The sequence below is a fragment of the Rattus norvegicus genome, chromosome 3 (assembly GCF_036323735.1).
Source record: "Rattus norvegicus strain BN/NHsdMcwi chromosome 3, GRCr8, whole genome shotgun sequence".
Classification (NCBI taxonomy): domain Eukaryota; kingdom Metazoa; phylum Chordata; class Mammalia; order Rodentia; family Muridae; genus Rattus; species Rattus norvegicus.
Window position 1 is genome coordinate 166409717 of NC_086021.1, and position 11759 is coordinate 166421475.

The 11759-nt window shown below is 50.1% G+C and overlaps 1 protein-coding gene across 4 annotated transcripts in view; it reads right to left on the bottom strand.

Moving 5' to 3' along the window:
- Window positions 1-3046: 3046 nt before the first annotated feature.
- Ghrh (growth hormone releasing hormone) overlaps window positions 3047-11759 on the bottom strand; it is a 19757-nt gene continuing 11044 nt past the window's right edge. For 3 of the 4 annotated variants that reach the window (XM_008762304.2, XM_063283212.1, NM_031577.1), the window contains 4 exons: window positions 8004-8103; window positions 7671-7775; window positions 5803-5893; window positions 3047-3183 (listed from right to left, as the gene is read on the bottom strand). In XM_008762304.2, coding sequence (XP_008760526.1) covers window positions 3145-3183; window positions 5803-5893; window positions 7671-7775; window positions 8004-8083 — 315 coding nt within the window. In that variant the 5' untranslated portion in view covers window positions 8084-8103 and the 3' untranslated portion in view covers window positions 3047-3144. Of the gene's footprint in view, window positions 3184-5802; window positions 5894-7670; window positions 7776-8003; window positions 8104-11376; window positions 11456-11759 lie in introns of those variants that run through there. The other variant, XM_063283213.1, reaches the window with a different exon arrangement.

Consider the following 11759-nt stretch of genomic DNA (forward strand, 5'->3'; position numbering starts at 1 on the left):
ATGGATGGATGGATGGATGGATGGATGGAAAGAAGACCCGACAGTCCCAAGAACTTGAAGGCACTGGCAGATTTGCTAAGTAGTGAGAGAGGCTGCTGCTTCCAGATGATGTTGATGACGCTTCAGTGTTCCCAGTGACAGAAGGGACAAAGTAACAAAAGAGCAGCTCGCTAATTCCCCTGGCCCAAATAAAGGTCTTAATCCATACACTTGTGTGACCCACCCCACCTCTTAATGAAATACATTGGGGATTTCTTTCCCAATTTTGGAAGGACTCTAATTCAAACTGTAGCACTGACTTCCGTAAACATTTGTTATCCCAACACTCCTACATCGAGGTGGGAGTCCCCCTATCTTGGAGTACACAGAGAGACTCTGCCTTAGCAAGACACACACACACATGCAAACAAACCCACACACACGAATGTGTTTCACTAGTTTGGCCTGTTGTCTCTAATACTATTGAAGCAGGATACATTTGTGATACCATTCATTTGTAATTCACTCAGGGAACTGAAACAGGAGAAATATAGGATCCAGACCAAACAGAGCTACACCTTAGAGTCTTGTTAAATTTGGGGTATAAAGGTTGCTTTCCAGCCTAAGTAGATTTTGCTGTGGTAAGAAAATCAGGGTTTTGGTTGGGGAAGGGAAAGAGATTCTAGAACTCTAGGATAGTTCTATCTAGAATTCTGCAATTGAGGTCTCACCTCTCCCGAGGGTTGCAAGCCAGTGCACTGGCCTATAAGTCTTTTGTTTTATCCATGGTGGTTAACATTTGGGCTAGAAAGGTGATCCCAGTACCCATAGCTAAACACTGAGTATGCTTGTCATCTCAACACTGAAAAAGCAGAGACAGGCAAGATCCTAGAGCTCGTGCCTGGTCAGTCAATAGGCCCCAGGCTAGTAAGAAACTGACCAAAAAACAAGGGAGATGGTGTCTGAAGTTAACTCCTGGTCGCCACAAACACATTCACAGACACACACAAAAATTCTTTTCTGAGAGAATTTATATTTTAAAAGCCTGGATTTTGAGGGGCCAAAGTAGATAAGAGCACACACTGCTCTTACAGAGGATTCCCAGAATCAGTCCCCAGTATCCACGTGGGGCAGCTCACCACCACCAGGCCAGGTGGGCTAGGCTGGCCGGCTATCGAGACCCCAAGTCTGCCTCTCTCTTCCTCCTCCTACTGGGATTATAAGAGTCGCACGTGCCTGGCATTTTTATGGGCACTGTGGTCCTCATAGTTTCACAGCCAGTAATGAATCATCTCCCTCACCCCTAAGGATTATTGTTTGTTGAGGCAAGTTTCCTCTATGTAGCACAGGCTAACCTGGAACTCAAGACCCTCCACCTCAGTCTCCCTAGTGTTGGGATTCTAAGCATGAACCACCAGGCACAGCCCTTGACTTTCTGCTCTCACTTGGTTTCACAGGTTTCAATCAGGTGCGGCCCCATCATCAATCATGAGCACCTTCGTTGTGATCAGAAGCCCCATAAGCAGTTTGAACCAGTTCTACCTGTGCCCTGTAGTTTGTCACTTGATGTCCCAGCACACAGTACCAAGGGGCCTGAAATCTCACAGTAATACAAGAGCAGTCAGTCATCTCCCCTCCCCCCACACACCCATCAGTCCTAGGCTTGCTGTGTCTTGGGTATGTGACCTTCACATTGGTGGGCACCCTGCCAGTAAATGGGCTCTGGCCCCTCCAATGGGCAGTTGTAGGGAGCAATGGGGGGGAGTCTCCCTGAGAACTCCCAAGTTAATACAAACATGAAAGGGACGAGCCCTCCATTGATTAGAAAACATCTTTAGTGTGATGAAAGCGCCCAGCTCCTCTAAGGGGAGGAGTTACGACGTCGTTTAAGCTGGCACCAGTGTCCCTGCTAATGGAGATAAAGCCCGAGGTGACTGCAAAGGATTTGCCCTTCTGTAATTGCATTCACCTCAAAACCCACAAGTAGCCTTGGTTCTCAGCGGCCATTATTTCATCTGAAAAACTAATTGAAAGTTGAGAGAGCCCCGAGCTTTTGCTTTTGTTAGGACAGAGCAGGGAAAGAGATGAGCAGGTGGGGCCCGGAAGGGAGATGGGGGAGTCTCCCATTCAACTCAGCTCCTCCTTTGTCCCAGACCTCGGCAGGCTCCCCGCCTCCTGCCTCTGCCTGCCCTTCTGGGCTAGCCTTCTCCTCCGGAGGAGCTTTTTGTTTCCCATTGTTCTCTGTATCTCCATCGGCACCGAATGGCCTCCTGCAGTGCACTTCCCACGCTTTGCAAGGCTCGCCCAGGCTCTCAGGGGAGCAGGTGGTCTTTCACAGCCCCGGTGCTGGGAGATGGGAGACCTGGCCGCAGACGTCTCAGGACCGAGGTCACGTGCTTCCCTTTCCTGCTGGCATTGAACTAGGCTGGCTGGGAAAACCAAGAGGTAGGAGTCCCATCCGATTTTAAACGCTGTGGTTATTTTTACACTCTTAATCATTCCAGACATCCCGTCATCCAGACTTAACAGTTGTCAATTTTTTTTTTTTTTTTGGTTCTTTTTTTCGGAGCTGGGGACCGAACCCAGGGCCTTGCGCTTCCTAGGTAAGCACTCTAACCACTGAGCTAAATCCCCAGCCCCTAATTTTTAAAGCTTAATTACTCGGTTTTTTGTTTTGTTTTGTTTGTTTTTGAGAAAGTGTTGTACGTAGCCCAGACTGACTTGGAATTAACTATGTAGCCAAGGACAGTCACCTTTTTTTCTGAGCCCTCTCTCACTGGGACTCACAGACTAGACTAAACTAATTGGCCAGTGAGCCTCAAGGGTCTGTCTTTCTTGGCCTCCCCGTCTCTGACACTACAGGCATGCACTCCTGAGCCTGGCTTTTATGTGGGTGCTAGGGTCTGAGCTCCTCTCATGCTTGCTTGTACAGCAAAAGCCTTACCAACTGAGCCATCTCTCCGGCTCTGCCTGTCTGCATCATTATACTTTGTCATGCTACTTGGGAGAGGTAACCATAAACCACGTTTTAAAAAAACAATCAGATTGACAATGAAGGAAGCTGAAGTGCAGATGAGATGGGTCTTTATTGTATTCACAGAGGAAGGAGAAGATCAGAACTGAAGTAGAAGTAACAGGGTCCAGCTATGTTTGGGGGCCGAGGGCTCAAGCCTCCGCTGAAAGCTTCATCCTTGGGAATCCCTGCTGCAGAAAGAAAGAGACATTCAATCCAGACACCAGGACTCATGAGCCACCAAGGTGCCTGGGGGTCCAGGCAGGGACAGAACTTCTGGGTTCCCAGAGATAGGAGGCATGGGCTGAAAGATTCTGATGGGCCAGAGCCATGTCAATCCCCCTCTTAGGTCCTGCCCTGCTAACTGGCTGCCACTGAGACCTTGGGCCGGTCACTTCCCTTCTGACCATGAGACAGGACCAGCTTCTTCCCATACATGCATGTACCACACCCTACAAACCTTTCTGTTGGATGGGCAACCTCGCAAGAACAAGTGGGGCTCCTCCCTGCCCCTGTGAGGGAGACTCTGTGAGAGTAGAAGCTACCCGTGATCCGAATATAGCTGATGCCTAGCCTAGGCTTCACTCACAGAATCCATGGGATGGTGTTGTGGTTTGCCCTGAAGTTATCTGTATTTTGATGCTAATCCCACTGCCCCAAGGACAGCTGCCTAGTCGTACCCAGGAATCGGGTGACTTCACCAGAAACTTCTGCCCCATTGAATTTGTAAAATACAGGTGAGGGGCAGGTACAGGATAGAAAGAGACCTGTCTTTGGAGGAAAAGAAAAGATAGGTGGAAGAGAAGTTTGAAGGAAGAGGAGGAGACTGGGATAGATGAGGAGAAGAGACAGGAGGGAGAGAGACGGGGAGAGGCCGTGGCAGGACGACGATGGAGGCTGACGTTAAGATTATGCTCTGTGTATTTACGGGTTGTTATTAATGTTCTCAAGGGATGGATGGTACCGGGCTTTATATGTTTAAGAGGGCAATTATATCTTACCAATTGGGTCAAAGGTTATTGTGTTGTGTGTTCTTTTATGTGCTGGTTTGAGTGTAGCAAAGTGTACAGCGGCAGGAGACACTGGGCCGCCGAGGAGTTGGGATGTGTTTCCACCAAGATATCTAGCAGATATCTTGGGACACTGCGTTGCTGGACCTAGTGAGGTAAAAGACAACAATACTTTTTTTATTTTTTATATTTTTATAACAACAGGATGGCTGTTGCAAGAGTGAGAGAAAGGCTAAACCAGAAGGTTGGCTTCCTCTCGGGAAGGTTAGCATAGGAGATGGGTACAAATTTCTCTTCTACTCTGTGTATTTTATTCCCGGGTAGGGTCTCATACTATAGCTGGCCAGGAAGTTTTTAAAGATTTAATTTATGTATGTATTTAATGCATATGGGTGTTTTATCTGCATGTATGTCTGCAAACCAGAAGAGAGCACTCAATCCCATGGGACTACAGTTACAGATGATTGTGAGCCACCACGTGGGTACTGGGAATTGGATGCAGGACGTCTGTCAGAGCAGCCAGTATCCTAACTGCTGAGTCCTCTCTCCAGTCTTGGCCTTGAACTATTAATCTTCCTGTCTTAACCTCCCAAATATGGGGTAACAGGGCCCAGGCCACCAAGCTTTACCTCTCTCAGGCCCCTTGTAAGATTTGGGGGAAACAAGGATCCGTAGCCATCTATCTTCCTTTGGGCTCCAGAGGGAGATTACCTCCTCTCCTGGTGAGAGCCACTGGGTGGAATTCTTCTTAGAGGCAATATTCCCATAGTTCTAGCCTTTGAGCTCTCACAAGGGAGCAGAGTTCACCTGTTCCTTTTGTAGAGGAGGAAATTGTGGGCAGAGAGATCCAAAGCCAGCCCTGGGGCTGGCCTACATCCTGCCTTCAGTCTGGTTCACTATGCCTGCCCCATCATCTGCCTGACAGGTGCTTGTGGCTCCCGAACTGAAGCTGGTGAGCTCTCCAGCTCTGGGTGTCTAATTAGGTTGGAAGGAAGGTGAGGAAGTGCATGGGCAGCTTCATCAGCTGCTGCCAGGAGCAGAGTCGCACCGGAAGTGCGTGTGCTCAGCATACAGTCAGTCTTTAAAACTGGGTCTTAGGGGAAGACATCCCAAGGTAGACAGAGACAGCCTGGACCTGCCAATCTCTCCTACTCTGCCTCTTCTTAGCCTCACTTCCTCTTCTGTGAAAAGGGGAAACATTCTCCATCTTCCCTGACTCCTGGTGGGGATGTGAGGACCAGGAAGATGGGGAAGGACTGCCACGACGAGTTCTGCCTCTTAATCAGCCCCGAGTATGGGAACTTGGGCATTCTAGGTACATGGGTCTTTTTTACAGAGGCTCTGAGGTGTCCCCTTTGTATCACCCACAGCAATCTGTTGGGGCACCTGTTAAGAGTCTGAGACCCATATCAGAAGCACTGGTAACATTTCAGACTCACTGCACTGGACACACTGCAATGACTAGCATGCAGTCCCCTCACACATATTCCTCCCTGTCCCTGAGGCTTAGGGGGCAGAGGGCCTTGTCCCTTTGCTTCGAAGACTAGGCCCCACACCTAATCCTAATTCTAGCAACTTGGGAGAAAGGCAGGCTCTCTCAGTTCAAGGCCAGCCTGGTCTACAGAGTGAGTTCCAGGACAGCTAAGAAACCAGAGAAACTCTGTCTCATTGAAAATAAAAAAAAAACTCTCTCTGCCCCTCCATCCTGTGCTGTCTCCTACCACCACCACCACCCAACCTGTGCCCTTGGCCTCAGCTGTGCCCTTCCCCTCCCCATTTGTGCTTCTGCAGCAAGGTTACCAAGATGCTCTCCAGGGCCATCTGCTTGTCCTCTGCCCACACTCTGTCCAAATGGCGGTTGAACCTGGATCTTTGTTCCTGGTTCCTCTCCCTATGGGTTCGGAAAGGAGAAACAGTGAGACCACCATTGGGTAGGATGTCCAGTCAATCTGAGTGGATTCTTAGGCAACCTACTTACATTCATCGATACCTGGGGAGCAGTGGGCATGGCAGTGGAAAACACAGCAAAATATCCACACCACTGTAAAACCCTCCCCACGGATAACTAGTCTCGGCACCTTAAAACAAGTGATCAAATTTATTATCCACCGGTAAGTCACTGGACAAACTTGTGTGGCGGCTTTTGATACCCCCGCTGAGAAGGTCACATCGGGTACTAATTATAAGATTATTTAACCAGTTTCAGGGCATCAGATGCCCTCTTTTGACCTCAGAGGGCATCTGGCATGCATGTGGTACACAGACCTGCATGCAAACACAGCGGTGAAGCGATCAAATCAATCTAACAATGAAAAGCAGATAGGATGATGACTGCAGTCTGTGCATCTACGCTGGGCCCTGGGTCGGGAAACAAATAAGTCTGGAGAATCTGGTGGGACAACTGTGAGATTTAAATATGCGTTGTGAGTGACAGCGTCACCCCAGCCCAGAGGAGGGTGGTGTTAGATGTTAGGAGACACAAGTGCCACTGGGTAAAAGGTCACGCTGGCTGGTAACGCACAGGCTTGAAATCCCAGCATTCGGGAGGCGGAATCAGGAGGCTCAGAAGAGACATCCTCAGATACGTATTGAGCCTGAGCTAGACAAGACCCTACCTCAGAAGAAATGAGACATTTAAAAATGGCTCCGAGAAAATGAGACCATCGCCATGGCGAATGTGCACACGTCTGGGTGTGTGTCCCTGTGCGCTGCTGATCCGGGGGAGAAATGACAAAATGGTAGGAACTGCTCACTCTGAAAGTACTACTGTAGCTTTAAATTTTGTGCTCATTTATTTTTACGTGTATAGACGTTTTTGCCGACCTGTGTGCCCGGTGCCTGTGGAGGCCAGAAGCGGGCATCAGAGCCCCTGAGACTGGAGTTGTAGCCACTGAAAGGTGTCGGCTTTCACGTGGATGCTGGGAATTGAACCCAGGTCCTCTGCAAAAGCGGCACACGCTAACTCCTTCGAGACGGCATTCCGGCACTTCTAAAGGTTTTTCAAACAACAACTACAAAGCCAGGTTGTCCTAATCTTTGCTCAACTACCCTCTGGGCATCCTTTGGAGATGACACGTGGGTCCCTCCAATGGGATAATGATAGGTGGTCTCAAAGATCTGAGGAGAGACTTACGGTGGCTGCCCTGGCACAGGCTTCCTGTGTCCACAGTGCAGTCCCCATGTGTACACATGTCCCCACGCCTAGTCTTTTTTTTTTCTGGGCTGGAGTCCAGATGAAGTAGGAACAATAACCGTCAGCATTTTGTCACTGCTGGAGCCAAGGACGGGGGAGAGGCACACAGTAGGTCTAAGTGGAGGTTTGACCTGGGCTACTTTTCCTGTGCGAAATCCCGAAAAGATACATGCCAGCGGTTCTCGACCTGTGGGTCTCCACCCCTTTGGGATTGCCTAGCCAGATCTCCTGCAGGTCAGACGCTCCCATTACGATTCATAACAGTAGTAAATTACAGTTGTAAAGTAGCAATCGATTTTATGGCTGGGGATCGCCACAACACGAGGAGCATTAGAGGATCAGAACCTTGGGAAGGTTGAGAGCCACGGATATACCCTGTGTCAGGGAAGAGAAGAAGCTTGGTCCCCACCCCCTCGGCCCTTTCCAGCTCGGAGGCTGAGGTGACAGGGAAATAGCTACTGGAATGTCTGCTTACCCTTGCTGCCTGTTCATGATTTCGTGCAGCAGTTTGCGGGCATATAATTGGCCCAGGATTCTCCGGTAGCTGCTGGTGAAGATGGCGTCTGCATGCCGCCGCACCCTGTGCAAAGGGGTCAGAGGCCAGGACCGGGTTAGGTAGGAGAGCAGTGTGAGCTACGTGACATCTCAGTAAGGTCCCCCTTTGTTGTCCCGTGTTCCCCTCACTCCCCAGAGAGACTCCGATCCTGGCTGTGTGACCTCTGGGGCTTTGATGCTTGGTCACTGCCTGAGATGAGCATCTGGTATTGGCACTGGTGGCTCAACTTATGCAGGAGTCCTTGCTGCTTACCTGAAGGGAGGTGAGGGGGGCAGTGAGCAGTGGGAGCCACTGGTGAGGGTGAGGAGCACAAAGAACACCCAGAGTGGCATCCTTCACTCCTGGGCGGGACCTGAAGGAAGAGCAGCAGGATACAATCAGATACATCCCCAGTGTCCCCGGGGACACCCCATAACAAGCCCTAGTCCTCATCCACCTGGATTCAAGTTCCGCATTGCCAGTCCTCAGCTCCGACTTCCCCACCCGGAGGGAAGCCACACTGGATGAGGCCTCATGGGGCTGAAATTCAGTTAACACCGTGAAAACTGCCCCTCCCTGCAAGTGTGAGGGAAGGAAGCTGCCTCAGAGAGAGACACACACAGGAGAGTGTGCCGTCCTCTGGTCAGCTAATGGCAGGACGCAGAGGCACCATGCTCAAAGGTAAATCTGACCTCCAACCCTGGTTCTGATCTTACTGCTTCCCCATTACAGTGGCTTAAGCTGTCTGAGTCTCAGTTTCCCCAGACAGAGGTAATGAGCATTATTATCAGGTCAGGTGCAGAGAATAGTCCGAGTGAACAGTCTGGCTTGTAAGGAACTCGCTAGAAACTTCTACTGTGGCCGTAGCTCTTTCTTCATTCAGAGAGCAGATTCCCAATGTTTCATCTTGTGTGGACTTGGAGCAAAGGGGGGACCCTTCTTGTTCCAGAAGCTTACATTTTGGAGGTGGGGTTTGAGACAGTGCCTCAAAATGTAGCTGAGGCTTGCCTGGAATTCACCATGTTGCCCAGGCTGACCTCTAACTCGTAATCCTCCTGCCTCAGCCACCCGAGAGTTGGAATTACAGACATGTACCACCACATCTGGCATAATTGTTACATTCCCAAGAGGATTAGCGTTGAAAGGGAAGAGGGGGACATCAAGTGTGAGTGTGAGCGAGCGTGTCAGAGCCTTCTCAGACTTCGTAATTCCCCTGAGTTGGACCTGTTAACGCCAAGTTCTGCACTGAGGGGAAGAGCTGTCTTGGCTTGGGTCAGGAAGATGTTCCTGTCAGCTCTGGCCTGCCCTGGTCTGAAGCCACTGGCCATCGAGGGGCTACATCTTCTCAGCATATGTCTGCTCTGCATAATCTAAGTGGTCCCTGAGAGGCAGCACCCCTCTGCTCCCAAGATTCCTCTCCCTCCCTAATGCTGCTGAGGGCTGATTTCTGTAAGGAGGGCCAGCACTAATTTAATTCACCATGTTTGCCTAGGCTCACTAGGCCCCTCCCTCCACACCAGGCCACTCAGACTTAGGCCTTGCTGTTTGGGCCAAATATCTGCACTTTCTGTCTTTCGCGTACATCACACTTCTTTTCCAGGCAAGCTGGGCCTCTCCAGAAGTGGGACATTCAAACACGGAACTCTTGGGACATAAGGAGGGTCCCTTGACACAGCCTTTGCATTTCCTGCTTCTCCACACCATCTGACTAATCACCTCTTCATGTCTCATCTCCAAGCCCCTGGTCTCCTTATTGCCAGATCAGAAGCCCTTGCTTGGCATGAAGCTCAGACCCTACTCTTGGCCTAAGCTCTCCTCTACCTCCTCTGCCTTCTCCCCTCCTGCTCTCCCTCCCCTGGCCTCCTCACACCCACTTCAGAGCAGGCACCGTCACCCTCATTTCACAGCCAAGACCAGAGCCAAAGGAGGAGGAAGGGACTTTTCACATGGTCCTCCATCAAAATAGCTTCAGAGTGGACCCTTGAGAATGGGCCTTACTTCCCAGGCCAGCAGACTTCATCCGGTTCTTGCAGTCTCTCAGATACAATACCCTATTCACAGTTCACCCCATTCACAATTCTTCCTATTCGTGGGGCCTTCAGGATTTATCCCCTGCACGTGGGAAAGGGTTCCAGAAGAAAAGGAAGCCCGAGGCCTCCCAGAAGTCAAAAGGGAAACAGACAGGAGCACGCGCTTCCTGGCCACCTCCCGCTGCACCCCGCCCCCCAGCGGTATCAAGTTGATCCTCATCAGAGCGTGGGCTTCGGGGGGAACAGTTATTTTGAGTTCAGTAACACCCCGTTCCTTCGTAATGAGGCTCAGTCACTGTACAGTCTGGTCAAGCCGTAGAGTCAACATTTGCTTTTCGCCCCAGGGATGGGTCCAGACTCTGTAGCAACCCCAGCTATGCAAACCCATTGCATGGAGTTGGCCAATCCCAGTAGACACAGACTGGAGCAACCAGAGTCACTCAGGCTACGGTAAGTCAGGAACAGAGACTGTGAGATAGCTGTTGACTATGTTCCCGAGTGACAAAGTGGTCCGAACCTCTGATACTTTAGATCTTGAGGCTCCGGCTTTTGGCAGGGCTAATTCTGGGGTTAGACATAGATGAGGTCATGAGTGTTAGGTGGAAGGGGTGTCAATCCTCACCAGGTGACACCATTTGCCAGCATCCTGCCACACATCTGTAGCAAACAACAGAGGTCAGGCCTCAAGGGCACACACAAGCGAGGGCTCTGTGGAAACCTCCAGGGCATCGTCTACTTTTGCTAAAGGTTCTCCTTTGCAACCGACAAACCTTAACGCTTGAGACTCTAGTCCAATTCTGAAACCATTTGACCAAAAAGCCACTTCAAGAGCAAAGAAACCTGAGGCCGAGTGTTTTTGTGATGCCAGAGACGAAACTCAGGGCAAAGCTCTAGCGAGCACCAAACCACACCCCACATAAAACCTTAAGTTTTCAGTGAGGAATCGTATGCCAGAGAAGGGTTTGAGGCGGTTTACGGTAGCAAACAATAATATTGATGGTAATAAGTGCTCCAGGTCTATTCAAGCAAGGAGCAGGGGTCACACATCCATCGAGTAATAGAAGGCCTCCAAGACCCGATAATTAGGCCAGAAAATAAGAGTGAGGAGCACGGCTGCAAATTGAGGGAGAAGGCGAAATGTTATCAATTTCAGGCAATTATACCAAGTTGGCTCTGGGTGATCGATGAGCAGAATTGATCTCTCCAGCAACTGGACTGCTTTCAGATAAATGCACGGCTGAGTCCTGTTATTGACAGGAAAACCCAGCCAGCTCACAGCTCAACCCAGAAGCTTGCCCCACACCCTGGAAAGAGCCCCCAAGCCCTCCCTTGACTCTCACCAACTCCTGCAATCCTTGTGCCTGCCACTTCTCCATGTGTCCAAGTACAGTGCCTTCACCATGTTCCCCACATGGCACCAGCCACCAAAAGCCACCAAAGCCACCCAAAGCCACGAGAGCTCTACTGAGGGGACACTGTACTCTGAACAGGTACTACATGTCCTTATCAGTCTACATCTCCTTATCAGGCTGGCCAAGGGCTTGGTTTCTGTGAGTTGGTGAAATATCAATTTTTCTTGCCCCCATCCAGCCCTACCCCCAGGGTCCCCCCCTCACCTCTGAGGTGACAGGTATCCCTCTCCGATCGAGATGCTGCTCAGGTCCCACTGACCTCAGGCTGGGCATCTGCTCCAGCCACTGCCGTAACTCACATTTATACCTTCATTTCCCTAAGTGTTGTCAGCGTCAGAGAGTCAATTGCGCAGAAGTCAACCAAATGCGCCATTTTTAGCATCACGCAAACTAATGGGGAAAAGTGGTTTCTGTGCCCCCACTAATTTAGACCCATACCGAACTTCTCCTTCGTCTTTGTGGGGGTGAACAGAATATAATGTTGAATGATTATTCTGAGAAAAATGGTGAATAACAGTAAGAGTCTAGTAATTATATTTACCACAATGTCATGGCTTTGCTCACTCTCCCCAAAACTATGCTTTTCC